The 27,148-nt window shown below is 52.5% G+C and overlaps 1 protein-coding gene and 1 long non-coding RNA gene across 7 annotated transcripts; one reads left to right on the forward strand and one right to left on the reverse strand.

Moving 5' to 3' along the window:
* Positions 1 to 6: 6 nt before the first annotated feature.
* Positions 7 to 27,076, reverse strand: Jup (junction plakoglobin). Of its 6 annotated transcripts, none has more exons than XM_006247430.5 (15): positions 26,804 to 27,076; positions 15,395 to 15,607; positions 12,610 to 12,869; positions 12,221 to 12,459; positions 10,664 to 10,865; positions 9,669 to 9,813; positions 9,041 to 9,144; positions 7,576 to 7,914; positions 6,580 to 6,735; positions 6,277 to 6,396; positions 3,648 to 3,798; positions 3,414 to 3,535; positions 1,908 to 1,947; positions 1,556 to 1,725; positions 7 to 798 (listed from the first exon to the last, which is right to left on the reverse strand). In XM_006247430.5, exons 2-14 carry the CDS (start codon positions 15,600 to 15,602, stop codon positions 1,574 to 1,576), a joined length of 2,238 nt encoding a protein of 745 aa, XP_006247492.1. In that variant the 5' UTR covers positions 15,603 to 15,607; positions 26,804 to 27,076; the 3' UTR covers positions 7 to 798; positions 1,556 to 1,573.
* LOC120095292 (uncharacterized) lies at positions 7,813 to 15,151 on the forward strand. The gene is made up of 2 exons (XR_005490764.2): positions 7,813 to 7,941; positions 14,587 to 15,151. It is a non-coding gene; the product is annotated as an uncharacterized LOC120095292 (long non-coding RNA).
* Positions 27,077 to 27,148: the final 72 nt, after the last annotated feature.

Genomic DNA, 27,148 nt, shown 5'->3' on the forward strand with positions numbered 1-27,148 from the left:
CCTCCATTGGATCTCTGTGTTATTTTATTTTCTTTGCTTTGGTCTATACAAAAACAAAAAGGAAAGAAAAACCAATAACCAAAACATAAAGTGTTGATAATAAGACTCTCTGAGGGGACTTCCATTTCAGTCCTCCCCAAACCCATGTGCAGGAGGTGGTGGGAGTCAAAAAGGAGTGGGAGAAGAAAGCCCCTCACCACACACCAGAGGGGTGAGCTAGAGCACTTCTGCAGGTCAGATGGGCCAGTGTGGAGCAGTGTGAGAGGGAGCTTCACCCTTGGGAGGGGCAAGGCAGACTTAGCATCCTGAAGAGAAGGGCAGGTCCTAGCAGGGGCACTTAAAAAGTCTCCACTCTCTCCCGCTACCCCCAAGAAGGTCCCTGAACTTTTCAAAAGAAGCTTTGGATGTGAAGGGTTTGGGCCTTGAACCTGTGTCTTGGATATCCCAGGAGGTCAGGGCAGTTGGATGCTTTAGTTCATTGAGAAAACTGGCCCCGGAAAAACAAAGGAAGCCCTGGGGGGTCCAGGCAGCTGGAGTCAGCAGAGAGGGCTGCTGTACAGGGACACAGGCCGAGTCTAAAGCTTTAGTGGTCATAGCCATAGTGGGGAGGGGGAGAAAGTACTGAGCCTGGATCCCCAGCCCAGGACAGAAAAGCGGGAGCAGACACCATCCCAAAATCCCTACGGAGGAACTCTCTGGAGCGCGTGTGCAGCAGGAAGTCCAGGCTGGCTCCCGGGGCTTAGGTACTGTCTCGTCCCACAGTCTGCTCTGGAGAGCTTTCCAGGTGAGAAACAGCTCCTGTGGGGCATGTGGACACAGAGGTCAGGGGCTTGACTGGCCTGTATCCCCTGGAAGTTCAGGGTGCTATTGTGACCTCTGCCTATGACCCCAGAAAAAAACTGGCCTTTTTCCTTATTTGCTTAGAAGTAGCTGGAGGTGCACAGACTCACCAAGCAAGGGACTAATGTAAAGGAGGGACCTCCCCACCCCACGCTGTGCAGCCCTATAATCCACCTACTTAAGGGACCAATGCGGGAAGATCCTAAATTCAAGGCATGTCTGGGCTCCCAAGTATTAAAGGCTAGCCTGGACGGTTTAGCAAGACTATCTCAATATAATAAAAGGCAAAACCAGGGCTGGAGATGCGGCTCAATGGTAGAGCCCCTGCCTAGCAGTCATAAGGCACAATAAATTCAGTTCCCAGTGTAATAAAAGAAAAAAAAAAAGGTGACACTGGGCATGGTGGTGTCGCTAAGGCTGGGGAAAAGCTGCAGACTTGAGGCCAGCCTGGGCTACACAATGGATTTCAGGCCAGCCTGAAACACGGAGTAAGACCTAGTCAATAGTCATATTCACCATCATCAGAGGAAAAGCAGGCCAAAAGGTAACAGACCAAAAAGCACAGGACTGCCACACTCCTTCCCCGCCCCCAAATGAGCCAGGGTTTATAGCCCAGGACCGAGAGGTCCCCACCAGGCCAGAGAAAAAAGGAAGTGCCACTGTAACCACAGCTACAGGCAGAGGGCAAGGCCGGCAAGACAGAAAGGGGCCTTACTGAGTGAGGTGGAGCCAGCTAGGCCAGCATGTGGTCTGCAGCGGGGTAGGGAGGTCTCAGGCCGTCGCTGTAGGTGTCCATGGGGTAGTCGCCATCCATGTCCATGTGCATATCCAGGGGGTCCAGAGGCACATCGCTGGAGTACATGGGGCGGTAGGTTGCATCCATGTCTGAGGATGAAAAAGGAAGGCTTATCCAGAGGTCTGCAGGCCACATCGGTAGCCCAAGGCTTACCTAACTCCCTCCGCGCACCCCCCACAGTGGGGATCTAGACCGGAACACACTGGCTACCCTGAGTTTCCACTCTCACCCACACAGCCCCAGGCTCTGGGGTAGGGCTGCACACACTCACCATCTGCATAGGGTTCGTTGATCGGGATCATGCTCTGGGCCTGAGGAAGGACGAAAAGACATAGGGAAACGTGGGAAAGTATCCTCTGGGCTGCTTTTCCACCAAGGAACAGAGAGGTGCTCCAAACAAGGGGCCAGGAGACCTCCTCCAACACCACACCACACACACACCCAGAGGAAGAAAGGAAAGCACTATGTTGCCAGGCACTGCCCTGGGCAGAGGTCTAGACACCAGTGATTTGGGCACAGACAGGCCAGAGCAACTGTGGAGAGGGAATGGAGGGAAGAGAGGTCGATACAGGGTGCGACTGGCTATACAGTAGCAGTGTGCAAATTAGAGCAAGACAACCGTGGATGTGGGCATAGGCCAGTGGCAGAGTACCTGTCTAGCATGGGCAAGGTCCTGGGTTCCATTACACACACACACACACACACACACACACACACACACACACACACACTCAAACCCTTTATATTCGTGTGAGCAAAAGAAATATGTAGCTGGGAACAGTGGGTGGATCATGCCTGCAACCCCAGCACTTAGGAGGCTGAGGCAGGAGGATGATGCGGAGTCCAGGCTAAGCTAGGGCTAGAGTGAGACCCCAATTCCTATTAATTCCATCATTTGGTGGTCAAGGCAAGAGAATCATCATACATTCAAGGTCAGCCTGGGCTACATTATATAGTAAGACTCTCTCAAAACACCATCCCGGACTACAGATACAGCTCAGGGGTAGAGTGCCTGCAGGGTATACACAAGGCCCCGATCTGACCCCCAGTACTAAAAAATACCCAAGCAAGCAAACAAAAGCACACACAAAATAAAATATTAGGTATGCTTCGATCTGCTATCCCTATGTCATAAAGGACCCCACTGCTGGGCTGGAGAGATGGCTCAGAGGTTGAGAGTAATGGCTACTCTTCCAGAGGTCCTGGGTTTAATTCCCAGCAACCACATGGTGGCTCATGACTCTCTCTAAAGGACCCCATTGCAAAATAAAATAAAAATCTAAGTTAGGCATGGTAACCCATACCTTAATGGCTTTTAGTCACAGCACTTGAAAGGTGAAGACAGAAGGATTAAGAGTTCAAAATCGGGCGGGAGAGATGGCTAAGAGGTTAAGAGCACTGACTGCTCTTCCAGAGGTTCTGAGTTCAATCCCCAGCAACCACATGGTGGCTCACAACCATCTGTAATGGGATCCGAAGCCCTCTTCTGGTGTGTCTGAAGCTATAGTATACTCATATACATAAAATAATTTTTTTTCTTTTTTTTTCGGAGCTGGAGACCGAACCCAGGGTCTTGTTCTACCACTGAGCTAAATCCCCAACCCCCATAAAATAAATTAAAAAAAAAAAAAAAAGAATTCAAAATCAGTCTTGAAGTGAATCCTGAGTTGCAGGCTACCTCTCTGAGGTCAGCTATGCCTCCTCGGACATCAGTGAGCTGGCCCCGTGCAGTATGTAGCTTGGACAATCAGATGTTCAAATCTAGTCTGATACTCACAGCCTCCCAGGCAGCTGGGTCATGCTTGAAGAGCGAGTTGGTGAGTTCCACAGACACTCGCTTACGGTAATCTGGGTTCTTGTCCTCGGAGATGCGGAACAGGACAGCAGCAGCGTAGGTCGCTGAGCAGAGGGAAGTTAAGACCAAGTCAGAGGCTGCTGTCAAGGCCTGTGGCTGGGAGAACAGAGCTCAGGCTCCTCCCTCTGGGGCTTTCCCACAGGCCCGGTCCCTCACCGGTCCCCTCATTGCGGGAGTGGAGCAGTTCCATGAGAGGGGCAGAGGCGCCCTCCGCGTCTATGGCATCAGCAGCCTCCTTGTCCTGGGCCAGCTCGCACAGCACTCCGGCAGCCACACGCTGGATGTTCTCCACAGAGGAATACAGGAGCTAGGAGAGAGGACACAGGTGGGGGTGAGGAGTGAGGTAAACGAGGCTGCATGCCAGCAGCACTGCCCAGTCCCGCCCTGTCTGGCTATCTTAGAAAAGAGAGAGCCAAAGAAAGCATAAAGGAAGGGCAAAAAACCCAGACCAGCCACTGCTTCCTGAGCTACCAGACCACCATACCTGGGCAGACACAGCCTCTGCCAACATGTCAGCATGTGAGCAGTGTATTTTATCACAGCCCTATTATTATATTATTATTATATACTATACATTTTATTATATATAATTATTATATTATATAGTATATATAAATATACTATACAGAGTATATGTAGTATAACATTAATATATTATATATACTATACATAAGCGCACACACACGCATGCACACACACACACACGTACATATATATGTATATATTTTTGTTTTTCCAGACAGGATTTTTCTGTATAAGAGCCCTGGCTGTCCTGGAGTCCCTTGGTAGACCAGGCTAGCCTCGAACTCACAGAGATGCGTCTGCCTCTGCCTCCCAGGTTAAAGGTGTGCACGCCCAGTCTCACTACAGATTTTTTTTTGTGTTTCTATATGTGTGATTCTATGGTGATTGTATTTTGGGGGCACATGTGCACTTGGGTACATGTACTTGTGTATGAAGATCAGAGGTTGAAGTCATGCGTTCCCTTCAGTGGCTTCTCAACTTTTCAGACAGGGTCTGTCTCTGACGCTGCAGCTCCTGGTCTGGCTAGGTTCACTCCTCCCAATGCTCGGGTTAAAAACCTGCCCCTGAGTGCTCGGGTCTGATCTCAGTTTCTCATGAGGCACAGCGACTACCTCACTGGCAGCCATCTCCCAGCCCCACTAATAATTTTAATTGCTCTTTCAGTTTTTTGCCTACCCTGGTAGGATAAGGCGTTTTTCTGTGTATTACTTCAAAGCCTGTCCTACAAACCTACAAGTTCATATGAATAAGAGGGATATAATGCTAACCAAGAAACAACCCATTCCACTGAAGGTAGGATGGGATTCAGTCTGAACACTAATAAAAAATATTTTGGGGGGCCGGAGAGATGGCTCAGCGGTTAACAGGACTGACTGCTCTTCCAGAGGTCCTGAGTTCAATTCCCACCAGCCACATGGTGGCTCACAACCATCTGTAACGGGATCCGATGCCCTCTTCTGGTGTGTCTGAGGACAGCTGTGGTCTTCATAAAATGTACTCACAAAATAATTTTTTTTAAAGATTTATTTCATTTATTTATTATATATAAGTACACTGTAGCTGTCTTCAGATACACCAGAAGAGGGCATTGGATCTCTTTACAGATGGTTGTGAGCCACCATGTGGTTGCTGGGAATCGAACTCATGACCTCTGGAAGAGCAGTCGGGTGCTCTTAACCGCTGAGCCATCTCTCCAGCCCACAAAATAAATTTTTAAAAAAATTTTTTTTTCAAAGGAGAAAAAAAGTCTTGGGCTGGGGATGTAGCTCATGGGTAGAGTACTTGTCCCTGAGCTTGGCCCTGGGTTCAATCCCCAGGACCACAAAGTATAACAAACGTATCCCTTTGGTGAGACCTCACTGCATATGGCTGTATGACATACTAAAGCATTCTTCTGTTTCGCTTGATTTAAAAGATAAGGTCTTGCTACTAGCCCAGGCTACCCCAGAACTGTCTCTCAGCCCTCCAGTCTCAGCCTCCCCCGTGCAACATCACACACTGCCACTCCTTTTTTTAAGTCAAAGATAACCCAGGCTAGCCTTGAGCTGACCCTCCATGGCTAATCCTCCAGCCTCTGCTCCTCAGTGCAGGAATGAGAAGCTCGTACCGCCACGCCCAGTTGTTTCCTCCAACACCATTTCCTCACCATTAGACAAAGAGCTTGTTTTTAACAGCTGTGCCTGCAATTGTTATCTCTCAGCACACATCTCTGTCCATTTACGTTATGCTAAATGATTTTCCCCCAGAGAGAGTCAGGCTTTGAATTCCAGGTCAAAGGATAGCTCCCAGGCTGCCCTTCCCCCACCCCAAGTAGGGCACAAGATGCTCAGTTTATCCAACCCTCAAGTTGGCCAATTTGACAGTGGAAAATGGCCTCTCACTGGGAGCTGAATTTCATTTCTGTAAATCCCTGGGCTGAGCCCTGTCTGCTTATGAGCCACCTGGGAACCACTTGTTGACTCTGTGCACACAGCATGGCTAGGACCCAGAGTTAATGAGCTCCGGTGTGCGGAGGCACTCCCTCCTATGTTTCGTGTTTGTCCCTTTCCTGTTGTCTTGAACATGCAGATGCTCTTAATGTCTGCGTGACTGCATCTGTAGAAGGCTCTTGTGATCTCCCTCGCTTCTAAGTTTGGAAAGCCACTTAATCCACCACCCTTCTACACAGACCTAGACTAAGCCTGACCCACACATCCTAACCTCCCCCCTCCCTCCAGGAGTGACTGGGGACAGATCTCCTGCCCATTGGTACCGGACTCACCTGGACAAACAGGGGAATGGTGTTGAGCCGGAAGATCTCCATGCGGTTCATGGGATCTCGGGCGAGGATGTGCAGGGCTCCGGTGCAGCCCTCCACGATCTCCTCCATCCTCACACCATCCTGCATGAGAAGAGCCATGAAACAAGAGGAGGGGGACAGGTGGCCCCTGGACAAAGCACACCCTGACACCATTCATCAGGCCCTAGAGTTGACATTAGTGTCAACTCGCCTCTTCTTCTAGACACATAAACCCTGAGGACACACCCCAAGGAGTCCATCCCTGACACCACTAAGCTCTCTTACCGTGTAGGGCTGCTGGGTGCCCGCAGCTACATGTCGCTGGGCATCCTGGTGGGCCTTGACCAGCAGCTGAACGAGGCGGGGAATGACCGCGGCCTCCTGCAGCGGGGCATGATTGGCGGGGCACAGAGCCAGGTTCCGGATCAGGCCGATAGTTGCCTGGTGAGAAAGAAGGCCATGATTGATTGGGGGTTGGGGGGAGATGGTCCTTGAACATCTGGGGGATCCCAGCTCCCTATCCTTAGGTATTTTGTTCCTCCTGTCATCCCTTCTGAATCCCAACTCCACTCCGGCAGCTACTGCAGTGTGAGGTAAGTCCTGATTCCCCAGCTGTGTGGCACACAGCTATAACCCCAGCACTTGAGAGAGGCTGAGGCAGGGGGATCAAGGTGATCCTCAGCCACAATGTGGAGTTAGCCTGGAATACCTGAGACTATATTTTAAAAAAAAAAAAAATCTAGATTGCTGAGGTAGGACATGTCTATAATATTCTCAGCAGTCAGGAGCCTGAGGCAGGGGGATTGCAAGTCTAAGGCCAGCCTGGGCTACATCTCAGGGAACCCTGTTTTAAAAAATATCCAGAGTCAGGAAGGGTGACAAACATCTTTAATCCCAGCACTTGGGAGGCAAAGGCAGGAGGATCTCTGTGAGTTCGAGGCCAGCCTGGTCTATAGGACAATCAGAGTATAGAGTGAGACCCTGTCCCCCAACAACAAAATAAATAAATAAGCAAATAACTCTAATAAGACCTTAAAAATAGATAATAAAGGGGCTGGGGATTTAGCTCAGTGGTAGAGCGCTTGCCTAGGAAGCGCAAGGCCCTGGGTTCGGTCCCCAGCTCCGAAAAAAAGAACCAAAAATAAATAAATAAATAAATAAAATAAATAAATAAATAAATAAAAAATAAAACAAACGGAGGGAAAAGCATCCTCCTGCCCCCTGAACAGGGGACACACCCCTCACGTACCCCCCACAGTGGCTGTGGCCTTAACTGGGTACCTTGACCAGTGGCCACTGGTTCGGCTGGTTGAGCAGTTTCACAATGGCCGGGATTCCATAGTTGAGGCGCACAGAGTTCTGGGCCATCTCAGCCTCGGGGTGGCGGCTGGTAAGGTGGCGCAGGGCGCAAACGGCGGGCTCTGTGATGTCGTCCTTGTCTCCGGCTCTGAGGATGGCGTGGATGAGCGCCTCCACGCCACTGTTCTGCGTCACCAGCGTCTTGTTTTTGCTGTTGTTGCAGGTCAGGTTGGAGAGGGTGCCCGTGGCACAGGTGAGGACGTTGACATCATCCACGCTCAGCTGATTGACCAGGATCTTCAGCACGTTCTCCAGGCCCTCCTGGGACGGAAGGGAAGAGCACGAAGGGTAAGGGACACGCCAGGGACACGCCGTCTCTACACAGCCTCTCCAGTAGGTCCAAGGGGAATGAATGAACAGGCTGAAGGGCTTGGTCTTGTTTGTCTAGAGCCAGGCACCTTGACCTCATGGCCTCCCATGCCTTGAGGGAAGCCCTTTGCAGCTCCTGGAGCACTAGAGCCAGGGGACTGAGAAAAGCTCCTCCACAGACCCAAAGCTGGAGGCCTGCCTCTAAGTCCAAGCCGCAGGAGGCCTCTGGTCAGGAGGAAGTTAGCAATGGGTCATAGGGTTCAGGGTCAGCCAATCCCCTCTATATGCTTCTTACCTTGCTGGGCCTTCTCTGTCACACCTGGAGTCCCCAAGCTAAATCTACACCCCACCACACACACACCACCACAAAAAAAAAATCCCTAATTCAAAAACCTCTCTTCTCCCAAGGATTACTGTGTAGGGCTAGCAGTGGGTCAGAAAGGCTCTGGGCCTTGGAGATACACGTCACGGGTCAGAACGCCAGCTCTGTCATTTACTGGTTCTGAACATGGGCTCTCAACTCCAAGCCTCGGTTTCTTCCACAACCAATAGGCCCCTTACTCCCCTTCTAGATGACTGGGAGTGTCTGTCCATGGAGGATGCTTGCTTGGTGGTGTGGTGATGGCTAAGCACTGGAACAGAGGTCTGCTTGGAAGGTGGTGCCACAGACATGCCCTGAAGCTGCAGTGCGCTGTGGCTAGCATATATATATATATTTGCCTGCCTGTGTGTCCGTCACCATGTGTATGCCCGATGCCCTCAGAGGCTAGAAGAGGACATCAGATGCTCTGTAACCACTGAGCAACCTCTCCAGCCCTTGGAGTACAGCTTCTTACTCCAGGGTCTAGGCCCAAATTGTCCCCTCACCTGAAGCCCAACGTAAAGATGTCAGTCCCCTTCCTTTTCCCTTCCCAAACCCTAAACAGGAAGAAAGCCCCCTACTAAAGGTGTGATGTCATCTGGGCCTTTTCAACCTTAGCCACAAAGGGGGAGGACTCGCAGGTCCCACAGGTCATATGCCAAGGTAGAAGGCTGGCACGGTTTAAGAGACTGGCCCAGGCCCAGACTCCTCTCTCACCTGCTTGGTGGCCACATCCGAGAGATTGCGCAGAGTCCACAGGCAGTTCTGCACCAGGCGGGGGCTGTTGCTTGTCAAGTGCTTGCCTAGAGCCTGCATCCCACCTGGGGAGGGGACAGGAGTCTTGTCAGCCTCAAGGGAGCCAGATTGACTGGGGGCGGGGGGGACACACACGACCCTACCCTGATCATCCTGATTCCAGAGGTCACTTTTTTGTATTTATTCTTTTTATAGATTTATTTATTTATTATATATAAGTACACTGTAGGTATCTTCAGACACACCAGAAGAGGGCATCGGATCCCATTATAGATGGTGGTGAGCCACCATGTGGTTGCTGGGACTTGAACTCAGGACGTCTGGAAGAGCAGTCTGTGCTCTAACCACTGAGCCATCTCTCCAGCCTTTGTATTTATTCTTAAAGATCATTATTATTTGTGTGTGGGGATGGTGTAGGGGTGTGGAGCTGATGTGCAGTACCCAGAAGAGGGCATCAAGGCCCTCCCAATTCGAGGGAGTTTGAGTCACCGGATGTGGATACTGGGAACCAAACTTAGGTCCTCCGGAAAAGTAGCAAGAGTCTACTCTTGGGTTCCCAGACAAGCCGCCTTGCGGTTCTCACACTCACCAGCCTCCACGATGGCAGGCTTGTTGCTGGGGCACACGGAGAGCACCTTGAGCACCCGGCTGGTGGTCCACAGAAGCTTCTCGTAGCTGTAGTTCCTCATGATCTGCACAAGACCCTGGGGTCCCCCATTGGCCAGGATGATCAGCTGTCAGGGCGGGGAGGGGAAAAAGGCTGAGTGTAAGACAGAAGGCATTGTGTGGGGGCGGTGCAGCTGTCATTATAAAGCTCCCGCTAAACTGTAAATGGCTTTCGTGACTCTCGAGCCAACATCTCGGCGGGGGGGAAAAAAACGGTAACATCAAATGCTGGCAAAGCATGTGGCAAAGGAAAGCCAGTTACAGCCATTACCAGTGGTGGTGGTGGTGGTGTAATGAACCGTAATCCTTTAAGGGAGCTAACCCACTGAGTAAGTCTAGAAGAACTTAAAAAAAAAAAAACAAAAAAAAACAAAAAAAAAACATAATGAAAGTCAAAAGACCTTGTTAGCCCTGCCAGGTCTAGTGTTCTGCACCCAGTAGTTTGGAAGACTGAGATAGGATTCCAGGTCAGCCAGGGTTAAGCGAGAGAGACCCTGACTAACAAACACAGAGAGGGCCGGAGAGATGGCTCTCTCTGCAGTGAGGAGCACTGGTGGCTTTTCCAGAGACTGCAGGTTCGATTCCCAGCACCCACATGGTGACCTATAACAATCTGTAATTTCAGTTCCAGGGCATCGATCGCCCTCTGCTGGCCTCCAAGCCGTCTCTCCCGTCTCTCCACCCTGCCCCCGCTTTTCAATTCTAAGGACTGAATCCAAGGTCACTCAGGATGCTAAGTAGCTTCCATCACTGAGTTATATCCGGATCCTTAATTTCTTCCCATCCTTAAAATATTAGTTCTGAAGAATTCAGAAGCAGGCCCAAGAGACCCATTCTTCTGTGTCTGTACATCCATATGCCTTCCGGGAAGTGGCCTGAAGCCACAACGGTGTTGTAGGCTTTGGTGGAGGGACCCACCTTGCTCTCCTGGTTGCCATAGGCCAGGAGCTGCAGGCAGTCGGTGGTGATGGCCAGGAATTTGGGGTTGTTCTTGTTAAGTAGGGGCACCATCTTCTGCAGTCCGTCTGCCAGACGCACCGCCATCTTGGCGCCCTCCTGGTAGAGCAGCAGGTTGTGCAGTGTGGTGATGGCGTAGAACAGGACAGACTCTACGGGGGAACTGAAGAACAGGCAGAACCCGTGTGAGTCAGTTGTCAGAGCCCAGGCCTGAAATGAGGGTCTGGAAGGAGTCCCCACCACATCCAGAAAGCTCACCCCCAATCAAGAACCCTATGCAAATATGCCCTTCCCAGAATCTCATTCTCCCTCAAGCACAAACCCTTTTGTAATTTTGATTATGCGTGTGCATGTGTGTTCTGTGGGTGTGTGTTTGTGTGTCAACACAAATGAACCTGTAGGGACGCCAGAAAACAAACTCAGATGTGCTCCTTGGGAGCACAATCCCCCTCCTTAGACACAGTGTCTCTTACTGGCCTGGAGCTCACCAATTGGGCTAAACTGGTCAGTCAGCAAGCTCCACGGATGCTTCTGGTTTCTGCTTCCCCAGTGCTGGGAAAACACTTTACCACATCCAGTATGTTTACATGGGGTGCTGGAGATTAAACTTGGGTCCTCACGCTTGAGAGGTAAATAAATAAATACTGAGTCACTCCCACCCACCCACCCAACTCCTCCCTTTTCCTACTTTCCTTTTTTTTTTTTTTTTAAAAAAAAGACAGGTTCTCACTGTGCAGCCCTGGCTAGCCTAGAACTCTCTGTATAGATCAGGTTCGCCTGGTAGAGATCTGCGTGTCTCTACCTCTTGAGGGCTGAGGGTAAAGGAGAACACCACCATACCCAGTCAGACCCACTCTTTTTTCTTTTTTTTTTTTTTTTTTTGGTTCTTTTTTTTCAGGAGCTGGGGACTGAACCCAGGGCCTTGCGCTTCCTAGGCAAACGCTCTACCACTGAGCTAAATCCCCAACCCCCTCAGCCTTAAAGGCCTCGGCACATCTTCTCTCTACTCCCTCCTCGGCACATCTTCTCTCTACTCCCTCCTCTGAGGTCCCGCAAGGCGCTAATTGCCTACTAGGTCCCTGGACAGCTGAGTTACTACTGTGTCTAAGGTCATACAGGAGAAGCCCTGGGAGAGGGTCAGAGGGGAGTGAAATCAGCTTCCGCCCTCAAAGAACTCTCACTCACATCAGGACAAGAGCCAGGAAAGGTGGGGGGGAGCACAGTTGGGTGGGGGTTAGCCATACTGTTCTCTCCTGCTAGGATAGCCTACCCCTTACCTACTCTGAGCACAAAGCCCCCCCCCCCCCCCAGCCTCTGCTGCTCTGCCTCCAGGCACTCTCAACCCTCCTTTGCTATAACTTACATTCTATCCTACCAGCCGGCCTGCCGTTTACACTACTGTCCCTGGGGTAGGCTGTGAGCGGCTGAGACCCAGGATGGGTGTGGTGCTCCTTGTATACGTGTGGAAGCCCGGGACCCCCCCCCCCCCAGTTCCCATGCTGCAGAGGCGTTGAGTACCTGAGCATTCGGACCAGGGCGGGGATGCCTCCAGACTTGAAGATAGCAAGCAGCCCCTCTCGGTGGTGGGAGAGGTTGTGCAGGATGCTGGTGGTACAGCGGGCAGTATCCAGGTCACTGGTGTTCTGCATGGTCCGCACCACAGCCGCCACCAGCTGGGGCGAGCCCATCAGGGCACGGCGGGATGCCTCCTTCTTGGACAGCTGGTTCACGATCATAGCCGCCTTGGTGACCACTACCTGGAGGAAGTGCGTGAGACCTTGAGCAGAGAGCCCCAGGCTCCTCCACAGAGGGAAGGAAGTCAAAGATTTCCTCCACAGAGCTTAGACAGCCCATCCCTCTGGGGACAGCCAGCTCTATCCCACCCAACCTCCAGGCCCTTCACAGACCGGGTCCTCATCGTTGAGCAGCTTGGTGAGCTCAGGCAGAGCCCGGGTGGCCAGCTCTGCGTCGTCCTGGTAGTTGATGAGATGTACAATGGCCGACTTGAGTAGCTGGGATGGTTCGGCCAGTCGCTGCAGGTTGGTCGTCTGCCCCTCCACCTGGGTGGCCAGGAGGAGAGAACTGTCCTCGCCTGAGACACCTGGGCACATGGCCTCCCGCACCCGCTTGGCTCTGGCCGTGGTGGACATCTGGTACTCCAGGTCGCCTGAAAGCCAAATGGCACAAGGACTGAGCCACAGGAGATTTTTTTACGGGAACCCCGAAGAGCAAGGTCAGCCTTGCAGACATGGCTCCGAGCTACCTCGTGTTCCACCAAAGGACAGGGTATCACTCATGATTCTGAGACTAACCGGGGCCCCTGGGATACATCATCACCCTTGCCTATATCATCCTATTTATATCATGACCCACCCAGCGCAGGCAACTCTACGACAACTAATTAAGACTTGCTTTTAAAAGACTGACACCCTATTATTACAAAAATGACCGCGGCAACGTTTTTATTGCAGTGCAGTACTAGGAAGTAAAGGTCGGGACACACACTTGCTCAGCAAGCACTCTAACCACTGAGCTGTATTCCCAGCCTTTAAAAAAAAAATTAGGGGCCAGAGAAACGGTTCCGCCATTAAGAGCACGTGCTACTTACTCTCGGAGAGGACACAGGGTCTATTCCTAGCGCCTACATGGCGGCTCACAGCCCTATCTAACTCCAGTTCCAGGTTCGGGCGCCCTCTTCTGGCCACCATAAGCACTGCACCCATTTGGTACACACACTTCACAGACATGCAGGCACGCATTCATTCGCTTAAAAAACTAAAAATATGGGGTTGGGGATTTAGCCCAGTGGTAGAGCGCTTGCCTAGCAAGCGCAAGGCCCTGGGTTCGGTCCCCAGCTCCGAAAAAAAAAAAAAGAAAAAAAAAACTAAAAATATTTTAAGTTACCCAAGTTGGCTTTGAACTTACTTCGTACTCAGGTAGATCTTGTACTTGTAATCCTCCTGCCTCGGGCCTACCAAATAGCTGGGACATCATATACTTTTGCTACGATGGCCAGCTTAGAAATAAATTACTAACAGCTTTGGTTGGATGTGTAGCTTAGCTGGTAGAATGCTGGCCTGACAAGGTTCTGCTTCCAGCAGTGGATAAAAACAGGCACGGAGGGCTGGAGCGGTGGCTCAGTGGTTAAGAGCACCGACTGCTCTTCCAGAGGTCCTGAGTTCAAATCCCAGCAACCACATGGTGGCTCACAACCATCTGTAATGGGATCTGATGCTCTCTTCTGGTGTGTCTGAAGACAGCGACAGTGTACTCATATATAATCAATAAATAAATCTTAAAAAAAAAAAAACAGGCACGGTGGCACTCTCACACAATTACACTACTTCAGAAGTGGCAGCAAAAGGAAGTTGAAGGGCACCCTTGGCTACACAGTCCCAAAGGACTCTTTCTGGCCTCCAGGGGTCTCCCTCACACACATTTGTGCATATGTTCACGTAGACCCACACACATAAATGACGAAGAGGAATGGCTAATGGTGGAGTACTTGTGCCAGACACTGTGTTAAACACCTTCCTCCTGCTTATTTAATCTGTCAACAATGAGCTCACAAGGCAAGTACAACACTGTCTCCACTTTGCAGGACACTGGAGAGCGAGGTCATAAAAGCAGCGGACTCAGGAGCCCAGAGCCTCACTCTTCCTCCACCAGTGTAGTCAGTCAAGAGATTAAACAAGTTAAACTTCATCAGTCTAATGATACAACTCACTTTCCACAAAGTAGCAACTCAAGAAAAAGTCCCATATAGCCCTGCTTAGCAAATGACCCAGTGCCCTAGTAAGTAGAGAGGCAGGAACAAGGCCATTCTCTATGGGGAAAGAGAGGCTGCCCACAGGGCTCTCCTACCTATATACGCTTTCCTTTAGCTCCTAGGAAATCACCTGGCCTAACTGGACACAGAGAGGTTCCTCCCAGCACAGCCAAGAAGGAGACCTGGGACACAGAGGCTCAGTTCATAGAGCCCTAACCAGTCACAACTCATCCTGCAACTGTCCAGGCCTCAAATCCCATCTTCTGGGACATTTAGGGCCCTGGGGGCATCTGCAAATGACAGTCCTAAAGCCATGTGCACCTTTGTCCCAGAAGGGAATGGGACACTTGGACTGGTAGAGTATTTGCCTTTGTGATGGGACCCCACAACTGAATCAGCTCCCCCATGCCTGTCCTCAGTACAGTGCTAGCCCAGTCTAAGCTTGAACACTGTGACTCTTCCACCAGACTGGGGGGTGGGGCAAGTTGTTCCCTGTCTTTCTCATCAGACATGAAGTTTCTGGAGTGAAAAGAATATGTCTTTCCAGTAATCTCCAGGTCTCTCCAACCCCCACCCCAAGGGCTATCAATAAAATCTCCTTATTACATTTCTAAGACCCCAGAAGCCAAGAACTCTGGGCTCCAATGGCACCCTGTGACGTCCAACACATTCGGAATTCACTGGGGCGACTTCTCTATCTCTCTTTGGGTAGTCACGCGGTCCCTTCAGACTTCCCGAGTCCTCAAGAGTGGGAACTGTGAAGCCGGCCGGGCATGGTGGTGCACGCCTTTAATTCCAGCACAGGGGAGGCAGAGGCAGGCAGATCTCTGTGAGTTCAAAACCAGCCTGATCTACAGAGGTGTTCCAGGACAGCCGGGGCTATGCAGAGAACCCAGATTGAAAAATCTAAAGGGAGTCCAGACCTTGGCTCTGTGGCACCCCTTGTGTGTAGGTGGTAGTTTTCTTGAGTGTGTACTGTCTGCCGCAGGTGTCATCCTCATCGAGGAGGCCCTTGCTGCTGACAGAGGGCACACAGGTATTGACACCGGAGTGGATGCCCGAGTCATAGGTGTACGTCTGCTGCCACTCCGTCACCTTGATGGGCTGTTCAATAAGGTTCATCACCTCCATCGTGGCTGTTGGAGACAAAAACAGGAGCACAATGTCAGCTGCCTAGAGAGACACCATTACCTCCAGTTCCAACTCAGCTGTAGCCCCCATCCCTGATATCGTCCCTTCTCCTGAAGCCCTATCATAGCCTCAAGGGCCTCAGAGGGTTACAGACAGCAAGGTACAGGGGTGAAGTAAAAGGGAACCCAACCCAAAATGGGCCTGCCTGACCAGAAGATGGCTTGGGGCATAGTAGGGCTGCAGGGGGACCATTAGGAATAAGCTCTGGGTTTTTGCAAGCTCCAGCTCTGGTGTGAAGACAGGAAACAGTCAGATCCCTCCAGCCCAGCCCAGGGCTCGCCAGCCTGCCCCAACCCCAACATTGCCAGTGGAAAAGGAGCTAAGGGTTTCAGACAGCTGCTGGGCTCTGCAGACCTGCTCTCGCTCCACTAGAGCTCCCTGGGAAAGGGTGCAGAGGCTATAACAAACTATCAGCCATTGGATGAGAAACTGGGTGGGGCAGGGAAGCTGTCTGACAGGTTCCTCTGGGCCGCCCAGGGCTTCCTCAGAGTTCCTGAATCTCCTATTCCAGAAGGGCTAAGGGAGGAAGCGTAACCAGGGCTTCGTCTCTTCCAGCTCCCAGCATTCTGAGCTCTACGGACCAGTTCAAATCTTGGCAAACGACTCCCTCACCAATCCACCTCTCGTTGGGTGCCAACGGCTTCAAAGTCAGGTTCCACCACACTCGATGAACTGCTGTGAGGATGGTGCTTGGGAAGGACTCTCTATGGTGACAGCACTTAGTAGGGGGTCTACTATTGGGGACCAGGTTGTTGCTGTCCTAACTGCATCACCCCTAGGGTGTTCGTTCACCATCCACTTTCTAGAACCCGGGCTAGAAGAGCGGAGTGGAGCAGGCCTCTTGGGGAGGGGGGGTCACTGCTCTTGAGGTCTCTCACCCTGTTCTGAGGACTTGGGGTCACTTTAAGGCTCACGGGCATCTGCACCTACCTGATGTGGGCTTGTTTGGTCTGTTTGGCCCCACTGTCATGGGCTCAGAAACTACCACTACCTACATACAGGCAGTCACGGAGAAAGACAAGGGAATGCCTGAGGACCTACTATGTGCTCGCACCCTTCACACATGCCTCCAGACCCCTCACAAATGCCATCAGCCTTGCACGCATGTGGGTTTCAAAGCTTTGCCCCTCAATTTACAGATGTGGAAACTGGCTAGAAATGGGATCAGAGAAGGGACCAGGCATAAGCGAGCTTGATGCTGAAGCCTTCTGCCTCTACACTCCAAGGCAGAATGTTCAGAGAATGAACAGAGCCCAGGCTAGTCCGCTCGTAAAATGGGGTGGCGCCCAGGCTCTCTCAAACAGGTTGTTCCACCGTGATGGGGAAGCCTGCAAAAATTAGGGTGGGGCAGCTGGTGTACTGAGAGGCGCCACCCCAGGAGCAAAGAGAATCAGGGGCCTCTTCCCAGTGACAGCCCCGACCCCACCTTCACTGCATGACGACAGAGGGGCATGGTAGAACACGCCTGTCATGCCGGTACAGAGGAGACTGGGATAGGAGGTTCACCAGTGGGAGGCCAACTACAAAAGGAGGCACTGTTTCGAAGGGGGAATAAAAAGGAGATCTTGATGAATGTTCTCCCAGCCATTCCTGGGACGCACAGCCCCTCCCCTGCCATGAGCAGGCCTAAAACAGACGGGAAGCAAGAGCAGCACCAGCCCCCAGCTGCCACCTTCCACCATTCCCCCATCCCGGGTGACTCAGAGTTTCGTTTGGGGCTGATAAACAGCAGCAGGCCCAGGCCACCGACAGCAGGCTCGGTGCCACCAGATGTGCACAGCTGCTCCCAGACACTTGCCTGGATAGCTATTTTAGAACACCCCCGCCTGCTCATGCTCCCCTCCACCCAGCTCAAGCAGCGAGCAGTAGGAAATCAGGAGCTTGGAGGCGGCTCATGAAAATCCTGCCTTCCCCTTCCCCATCCTGTCCTCTGCCACAAGGGCAGCTCCCAAAGAGAGAACTTGGGGAGCTTTGGAGGAAGTCATCTTTGGGAGATAGAAAAAGAAAGAGAACCCTGAGCTCTTGAGAAGGTGAAACCCACCGGCACTGACCCTCTATCAGTGCCCAACGGAGGCGAAGATGAGGAAGAAGGGCCCGGGAGGAATGCACTCCCCAGTACAAGCACAAAGCTGCCTTCCACTGATAGCCATACATCCAGCCATCTAGGACCCACAGAGATGGGAGAAGGTTCATCTCAAACCAAGAACCAGCCTCAGCTCAGAAGGAAACACTGCAGTCAAGAGTAGCCTCAGGAAAGGGGTTCACTCATAGGCTGGTCCTCAGGTCCAGCTGGTCAGGCCTGGAGCCAAGGGAAGCAAAGGGCTGGAAAACTGCCCAGGGACAGGCAGAGGTCAAGGGATATCAGAGGGCAAGCGTCCAGTTCTCTAATAGCCAGCGAATTCCAACCCTGCTGGTAGGCCTTTGCTGACTCCCAATTTGTAGGTGGGGAAACTGAGGCTCCATGGTGCAGAAGTGGTGGCACTCTGCTGAGCGCTGGCTCTGACTTACTTGCAGACTAGAGTCTTGGAGAAGCTGCGCCCTCTGACCAAGGGGAGGCGCTTTTGTTTTGCTTTGAATGATTTATTTTTCATGTGCCTTGGTGTTTTTGCCTGCCTGCATGTCTGTGTGAGGGTGTCAGATCCTGTGAAACACGGAGTGACAGGCGGTTGTGAGCTGCCATGTGACTGCTGGGAACTGAACCCGGGTCCTTTGGTAGAGCTGCTGGCGCTCTTGACCGCTGAAATGTCTCTCCAGCCCCTTCGGGTGTTTTTTTAACCTGAGAAAGGCTGGCCCCATGATCTCAGAAGAGGCACACTGACTGCACACCAGATTCTGACAAGACTCTAGGGTTCCTGTGTCAACGAAGGCTAAGAGTGAGCAAGGTAAAGAAGAAGACAGCTCAGAGGGGACACACCAGAACTCTTCACAAACACAGCTACCCTTGCAACAGGAAGGCTGGTAGTCAGCCATCAGACAGGATACTACATCAACCCCACCTTTCTCCCTACCAACTCCTCAAGAGAGCCTGGGAAATTTCTTCCACAACAAGCAAAAGTACAGGTTTGGCCATTCTCGGGGTGGAGAGGCCGCACCCAGTTCGGTCTCAGCATTCTTCACCCTGGATCCACAGGTCAGACCTTCTGCAATGCCCCTGGATAGAACCAGAGTGGAAGTGAGTGAGACAGTGGTGGGGCCCTGCCCAGGCACTGGGCCAGAGATGGGTAGAGACAGAGACAGGGCGGGTTTCCGAGTTGAAAGGGGGACCTTTGTTTAGCAGTGGGCCTCTGCTCCATTGTTGGTAGCAGGGAGGAAGAAGCTAGCTTAGAGATCACAGGGTGGAGTAGGAGAGGGCAGGAAGACAGAAGACACAGGCCCTTGAAGGGTAGGCTAAGGGCCCTTCCCCCACTGGCTCCAGACTGGGGGCAAGAGCCCTGCCCTTCTCGCCCGTTCTGTGCAGCCAGCTGGGGTGCTGGCACCACACACCCTCCATCCAAGCTGTCCTGCAGAATGACGCCCAGTCCTGACTTTAAAAATAACCCCACCAAGAGTGACAGCAGCCTCCGGCCTAGCCAGCACCTGCAGGGACAGTTAAGCAACAAACACAGCTAGGCTGGGCTGGTAAGTGACAACAAAAAACCTAGAAATGTGCTCAGGTACAGGCTGAGCTACCCTAGAGGTCCTTGGGGCTAGAGGTTGGTACCCTATGCACACCCAGATCCACAGGCTTACATCAAAGCAGGAGAGGAGCGGTTGGCAAGCATCTTTGCAAGAGGCTGTGGGTCTCTTGGCAAGACAAACCATTTACTCATGTGAGCCCTTTTCCTCAGACTGTATGTGATCTGAACATAGCTGCCACCCTCCCTGCCTCTCCTTCAACCTGAAGCAGTAGCCAGTCCCAACGGAACAGTCAGCACTTCAGGGTGAGGGCTTAGAGAGGACACCAGCCCTGAGCTTCCCTTCTCAGTGCCTCTGGATCCAGCTGAGATACTGCCAGCTGTCCCAAGGACAGAAAAAAAAAAAAAAAACACAGGTTGTCATGGTTCGCACAGTCAGACATAGAAACTTCTAGAGACTGCGGATTCCAGGAGGGAACCCCTCACTGTCCCCCAGTGCCCCATTCTACATTCTACCATGGTGAGAAGAAGCTCCTGGGCAGCCAGCATGGTCTCCGTCATCAGAATGGCCATGCTGGTAAGAGAGACAGCAGGAGCTACTCGTGCATGGCCCGTGCTGAGGACCGGAGAAGACAAGGGAAGTTTCAAAGGAACATTCTCACTTCCAGCCTGGAGGGCAGCCCAGGCCAGACCATGGCTGAGAAGAGGTCTGGAGTGGGAGAGGCTCAGGCCATGACCCAGCCGCTGTTTGTTCTCTTCTGGGCCGCTTCCCAAAGCAAACAGAACCGGGTGGGAAAATGAAGGGGATGTGCAGCAGAGGGAAGTGGCCTGGCCAAGTGGCCTGACCTAGGGAACCTCAGGGCTCCCCTAACGGAGGGCTCCAGCTGCAGCTGCATCCCTGATGAGGGCAGCATCCCAAGCCGGCAGATGAGCCCAAACCAGGGCTCCTGGGAGTGGAAAATCACTCCAGCTGTTACAAGCCACTAGCCAGCACCACTGGGGCTTAGGCAGCCCCATTAACGGCAGTTGGATGCCAGCCAGTTAGGGTATGATGTTGCAGGGGTAAGGCTGGACAGGAGGGACCTGAACCCTTAGTTTCCGGACAGCATAGGCTGCAGCGAGCAAAAGCTTTGCAAGAAAGCTTCCTGCAAACGCCTTGGTGGGGGCTGCTAAGAAAGTCCAGCAGGTAAAGGTGTCTGCAGCCTAGCCTGAGGAGAGAACATGGCAGAAGGAGAGAACTGACTCTTCCAAGTTGCCCCCGGACTTCAACCTGTATGCGGCACACATCGGAAATAAATACACGTTTGGAAAATAAAAACTTGCCATAGTGAGGGCATGGGAGGGCTTCACGGACGAGCAGCTTATGAATAAAGTGCTTGTATGTCCTGCCCGGAAGCCCTCCCCGGGTTCTAATCCCTGTATTGTGCAGGAATGAAAGGAGCTCACCACCGTATACAGAGCTCATGTGGAGGTGCAAGGTCAAGAGCAGAGGAAGGTAGGAAGGAGAAGGTGGTTCAAGGTGGCTGCCTCACACAGTTCAGATTAAGGACAGTTTTTTATTCTCACAAACTCATGTACATTCTTCAATTTAAAAAAAAAAAAAAGAAAGAAAAAAGATGACCAGCCGGCTGGTGAGGGTGCGCACCTTTGAGCCTAGCACTCCAGAAGTACAGGCAAGAGTTCAAGGCCAGCCTGGTCTACAGAGTGAATTCCAGGACAGCCAGGGCTACATAGAAAACCCTGTCGTGAGAAGAAGAAAAAAAAAAAAAATAGATGGCCAACTGAGCATGGTGGAGCACGCCTTTGATACCGACAAGACAGAGGCCAGTGGATCTCCGTGAGTTTCTGGCCAGAAAGGGATACATAGAGATTTTGTCTTTAAAAACAAACAAGCGGGGTTAGGGATTTAGCTCAGTGGCAGTAGCAAGCGCAAGGCCCTGGGTTCGGTCCCCAGCTCCGAAAAAAAAAGAAAAAAAATTAAAAACAAACAAGCAAAAACAAAAAACAAATGAACAAAAAGAGAGCGGATATGGATTTCCCAGTGAAAGGAGGCAGAGCGGCAGCCCACAGTGAGGCAGTTTGTTGACCGCCTGGCCTCTTCTCGACATCGCTAGACATAAGATCTCTCTCCACACTGGGAAACCGCAGAGAAAGTTGAGCACCCTCTCTAATGCGGCCATCCAAAAGTTAAGAGGCCAGGAGGCTAGCACAAGCAGATAGTCAAAGAACTCTCTCTCTCTCCTCTCTCTCTCTCTCTCTCTCTCTCTCTCTCTCTCTCTCTCTCTCTCTCTCTCTCTCCAAACCTAGCCAGGAAGTTGCTAGAAAATGGGACAGTCAACCACGTCCCAAGACAAAGGCCTCAAGGTGTCTGTCATCTGCAGAGACACAAATCCCAGTGACCCATCCTGGTCCATCTCACTACCTTTTTCTTTCAGAGTTGCTGGGTCAGCCAGCTGCCAGATGCTAGTTTTCTATTAGGCCCTGTGGTCCTTCTTCCTAAAGTCCCCCAAAGAAGTTTCCTCCAAGGACTCAGTAGGTCTCAGACTGACTCTTCCCCTACAGGGAGTAACTCCTGAGCAAGGGTGGCCCTCTCCAGAGGAGACTCTACTGTGAACCTCCACCTGCTTCTCCCTTTGAAGGGAAGACCTCCCATCTGGGGCTGGAGAAAGGTCTCAGCAGTTAAGAGTGCTTAGGCTCTTGGAAAGGACCCAGACCAGTTCCCAGAACCCACATAGCAGCTCAGGGTCCTCTATAACTAACTCTGCCTGCTGAGGACCTGACACTGTCTTCTGGATACGAAGTCCTTTTTTCTGTTCTAGCCTCTTCTTTTCATAAGGACATCTGTGTGCCCCACCCACCCACCTTGTCCCTGTGGCCTCAGGGTGCTAGAAAGCCACAAGTCCATCCATCTCCCTGTGCGGTGTGCTCTGCCAGAATGACTCCATTCTCCATCTGTGCTTAAGTCAAGGCTCCTGGCTGAGGGCTCTCTTCGCTAAGATCAGTAATCATGCTGTGGTTCCGTCCGGAATCTTAAGATCCGGTAGTAAGAGCCTCAGTCTTCAGGATGTACCAGTGCGCAGGCTCAGCCTAGCCCCAGGTTCCCACTCCCAGGCCCATTCTGGAGCCAGGTGCTGGGTTGGCAGAGGGGTCCAAACCAGTCATACCTAAGAAGACCTTGCACCACCAAATCCTCCCTTGAGGACTAGGGCTCTGGCTGACAGGCACCAACCTCCCCCCCCACAACCCCTCACCCTACTCCCACAGAAAGGCCCTCCTGTAGAGGTTTTCATTGCCTAGATGCTAGGGTCTCCAGACAGGACAGGGCAGTAGAAAACTCCTCTCCAGGCAGCCTGGCTGTGCTAACTGGCATGCTCCAGCAGGACTCTCAACCCGAGCCTAAATCTGACTCATGTGTCTCCCCTGCCTCAGCCCCCGCCCATGCCCACTTAAACTTGGCAAAGCCCCAGACACTAGTTAGTGAAGCAGGTAGCTCCCACCTCCTATCCGGGGTCCAGCCTAGAAAGCTCTGAACCATGCTGTCCTTCCCTCTGGTCTCCCCTAACTTAGACCCTCTCAGCTCTTGGTCTGGAGGAGCTGCCTTACCACCTACCACAGCGACCAAGGCGAGCGGGCAGCCGGTGAGGCTTCAGAGTACTGGCAGCCAGGGGATGAGTCACTCCCACCTGACAAACCTGTCCCGCCTTCACCACCCCCACACGTCTAGCAGGGCTCTCCTAAATTCCCTTCTATCCTTGGAGCTGAGGCCCTCCAAAAGGGGCAGTAAAAAAACTTCCATTTAGGGATAAGAGGTAGCTTCCTTGGTAGAGCGGTCGCCTAGCTTATAGGAAGCCCTGGGTCCGACCCCCCAGCACGGTATAAGCCAGCTACAGTGCCGCATGCCTGTGATTCCAGCACTTGAGAGGTAGAGGCAGGAGGATGGCAAGTTCAAAGTCTGAAGAGTTGACAGATGGCTGATTGGGCTAAAGGGTGGAAGGAAAAAAAAAACTCCTGAAGGTTGTTCTCTGATCTCCACAGAGGTCTTGTGCATGCTCAGACACACAGGCACACACAACATACATACATACATACATACATACATACATACATACATACATACATAAAGATGATGATGATGATGAATGTTTTATAAAGTTTGCCTGGGCATGGTGGCACGCACCTGTTATCCCGGGGAGCAGTTTGAAACCCTCCCCTCTCCAGTCTATACAGCAAGTTCTAGGCCAGTCAGGGCTGCACTTTGAGACCCTGTCATCAAAAAGAAAGGAAGTAGTTCAAGGTCAACCTCAGAGGCTAGCCTAGGCTACAAGAGACTGTCAAGAAAGGACGGGGGGGGGGGGGGGCGGGTTGGGGATTTAGCTCAGTGGTAGAGCACTTGCCTAGCAAGCGCAAGGCCCTGGGTTCGGTCCCCAGCTCCGAAAAAAAAAAAATTAAAGGACAGTGGGGGGATACAACTTCCATCCAGGGCCGATGATGGATCCCATGGGAAAGTGCTTGCCTACGTGCAAATCCACAAGGCCCTGGATTTGGTCCTTAGCAGCCAAAAGAAAAAGGGGAAAGAAAAAAGAAATCCTTCCAGAGTTGTAGTAGAGCCTAACAGCAGAATGAGGTCTGAGCTTAGCCCTCTCTTGAGTCTAGCAACACTGGGCAAGTTGCTATCCTTCCCTGAGTTTCTGAAGAAGACATTAAAGTGCGCCTGCCTCGGGCTGGAGAGATGGCTCAGTGGTTAAGAGCATTGCCTGCTCTTCCAGAGGTCCTGAGTTCAATTCCCAGCAACCACATGGTGGCTCACAACCATCTGTAATGAGATCTGATACCCTCTTCTGGTATGTCTGAAGACAGCTACAGTGTGTTCATATACATAAAATAAATAAATAAATCTTTAAAAAAAAAAAAAAGTGCGCCTGCCTCTGTGAGCATGGTTAGTGGCGCTTGGTACCAGACAGTCTTCTGGCTTTGAGTTACCATCAGTCAAGTACTTTCTGGGTAGCTAGGTTTATTAATTCCTGAGGTCGCTGAGCCAGGAAGGTGCTTTGACGCAGGCTGCACAGGTAAGGAGACACTGCTCAGGGATTCAAACTATCTCAGTCCAAGTCCCTGTTCTCAGAGCTGACCCCTTAGACTGTCTCCCTAGATCACTGTCCTTCTGTGGACCAGCCAAATGTGTCACCTTGTCCTAAAGCAGCTCTGCAGGACGACAGGCCTCCCTCTCATAGGCAATGACCTGTGGGCCCCCAGGAAGGAAAACAGTCAAGCAGGCCCCGCCTGACCTTCCGTTCCCACAGGCTGCATTCTCCAAGCTCAACCTTAGCAGGCCAGACGGCGGCTCCAGAGGGAATGGGGTGGAGCTCGGGTGCGGGGGAGGCTTCTGTCACCCAAGCCCAGACTTGATCTGGTGAGAAATGACTAATCGGATCCTACCTTTGCTTCCCCTCCCTCCTGTCCGTCAGAAGCCAGCTTGGGCCGGGCAGCTCATAGCCCTACTTCTTCCTCAGTACTGTCTTTTCACCAGAGCCACGAACCAGATTTGCTAAACTATTCATTTAGTTCACCTAATGACAATGCCTACCCCTCCTCCTCCTTGACACGGAGAGGACATGAGCCTAAAACTAATGCCCCCAGTTCTTCCTAGAGGTGGTCACACATATTTTACCAACCACAGGACCTAAGGCGAGATTACGGGGGATATGTCTCCCACCCCCACTCTTCTATTCACAACCAAGCACCACCTCAGCTTCCAGGAGAATCAGAGCAAACAGTGCTCACGACCCCCACCCCATCTTCCCTCTGCCCCCCCCCCCCGCTAGCGTTGTCATTCCTGCTCTGTCCCCCCAAGAAGACTGGACTCCAAATGCCTATGAAAAGGCCAATCTTCAGATTTGTACAGAAGAGTGCAGCAAGCCGAGTAGAAGTTGACAATTCCAGCTGGAGAGGAGCTCTCAGCACAGGGAACCAAGGGGAGGGCTCACACTGTTCACCCTGAGGGTGCCTGGCATGGCAGAAGCCTTCCATAGCAAAGACTTCCTCCTGTCCCACTTTCCCCGCCAAACACTCAGTTAAAGAGTGGGTGGAGGAGGGACTTCTGGCAAGTCCTCTAGAAAGGACGCACCTTCATAATTCAAACCCAGTGAACAGCAAGCAACATTCCTGCCCTATGCTACCCTGCCTCAATGGTCAGCCAGCTAAATAAGCTGGGGGATGGAACGGGGGAGTTGGGGAAAGATTAATCACTCTTCCCAATCTTCCTAGTTTGGCCCAGCCCTGCCCCAACCCCATTCCTGGGGAAGGGGCAGAGCTTGGGAGGAGAGGCACTTAGCAGGCCTCATATAAGGGGGTGTGGTGGTCCCGTGAGGATGCGAAAAGGGAAGGAAGAAGACACTTCCCTTTTCAGCAACGCCCCCACCCACCCCCATTGGTCCCTACCTCGGGCCTTAGGGGCCTAGCAAACAGGATGGAGGTGGGGGCAGGGAGAACCGGGTCAAAGCGCACAGGCTGTGTTCAGCTTGGAGCTGACCAGGGAAGAGGCTTTCCTCTAAGAAGTACCACCAAGCCTTGAATCAGCTCTCAACAAGGAGACGGGGAAAATCCTAGAAAAGGCCCCCACGGTTACTTTCTCCTGGAAAGTTTGTTTGGAGTGATTTCTCAACAATAATGGGTTGCAGAAATCAAAAGATATCGCTGTTTCCCTACCAACACTCTGGAAACCACAAGCTACTAAAATCTGGGCGAGTGTTTCTTAATTTTCTCTACCGGCCCAGACTCCAGGCCATGCCACCAGGTCAGACAGACATCGGTAGGGCACTGAGCCCAGACCCTTCACCAGTTCCCCCGTCACCCCATCCACCTCCGTAAGAGAAGCCATAGACCGGCGTACACTAGAGCGGAGGGAGGCGCCACAGGTCCAGCTCGGAGCTACAGGGCAGGGCCTCGGTCCTCCAAGCGCTCACCTGCTCTGCTCAGCAGGTGGGAATCGCGTCTCTGGGAAAATGTGCACTCGGCCCCCACAGTTGGGTAAGCTGGGCGCAGACAATAGGGCCCCACCCAGGCCTGGGGGAGTAGGGAGGGAGGGAAAGCGAGGATGACGCGTGGGGTGGGGTGAGGGTGGCCCCAAAGAGACTAGGCAGCAAGTTTCCCGAGCGGTAAATTCCTGTCACCGTGGGATCTGGGACCAGGCGGAGCGGGTCAAAGTCTGCCCGGTCAGCTCCAGGGGAGAGTCAGCGACGCCGCGTCGGGCAAGCTCCGCGGGCCCTGGGGGAGGCGCGAACTCCGAGGCACCTGCCCTAGTTCCTCCCCGCCCTTCTCAGACCTGCGGTTCACCGAGCCTGGAGGGGCGCTCCAACCCAGATCGCTTGTCCCAGGGGTCCCGTGCCCCGGACCCCAGTGCGCCCCCTGTCGCTGGTGTAGGATGCACTCCCTGGCACCCGCCCTCACCTGCCCTGAAACCGCTGGAACCAACCTCTCGGCCGCTTGCCCTACTCTACCCTCAGTGATACGTACCCCTATCCGGTGTACCTGAGCGTGGAGCCGGGCCGAGCCGGGTCGGGGTCGGGTCTGGCCGGGAGACAGCCGGCGCAGGCAGCGAACTGAGCTCGGGGCGCTCGGGCGGCGGCTGCTCCGGACTCTGGCCAAGGCAGCAACTCAGTAACCGAACAAAAGGCAAAGGGACCTGACAGCCAAGCCACACCTCTCGCCCCCTTGAAGCTCCGCCCCCTAGGGAGACTCCCACCCTCTGAGGTTATCTCACTGGCTGCCCAGCCTGACTATCCTATTGAGGGGCGGAGCCTCACGCCGGGACCTCTACCACGGCCGCCTCTGTTTATGCGCTCACCATTGGCCCCAGGGACTGCCAGTCGACTC

The sequence above is a fragment of the Rattus norvegicus genome, chromosome 10 (genome assembly GCF_036323735.1).
Source record: "Rattus norvegicus strain BN/NHsdMcwi chromosome 10, GRCr8, whole genome shotgun sequence".
Lineage (NCBI taxonomy): Eukaryota > Metazoa > Chordata > Mammalia > Rodentia > Muridae > Rattus > Rattus norvegicus.

What these genes read in the sequence shown, in the direction of transcription:
- Jup (XM_006247430.5), bottom strand. Translation starts at nt 15,602, where the DNA reads ATGGAGGTGATGAACCTTATTGAACAGCCCATCAAGGTGACGGAGTGG. An exon ending in TGCTCAACGATGAGGACCCG is followed by an intron (nt 12,460 to 12,609) that starts GTCTGTGAAGGG and finishes CACTTCCTCCAG; the next exon opens with GTAGTGGTCACCAAGGCGGC. An exon ending in GCCCTGGTCCGAATGCTCAG is followed by an intron (nt 10,866 to 12,220) that starts GTACTCAACGCC and finishes CCTGTTCTTCAG; the next exon opens with TTCCCCCGTAGAGTCTGTCC.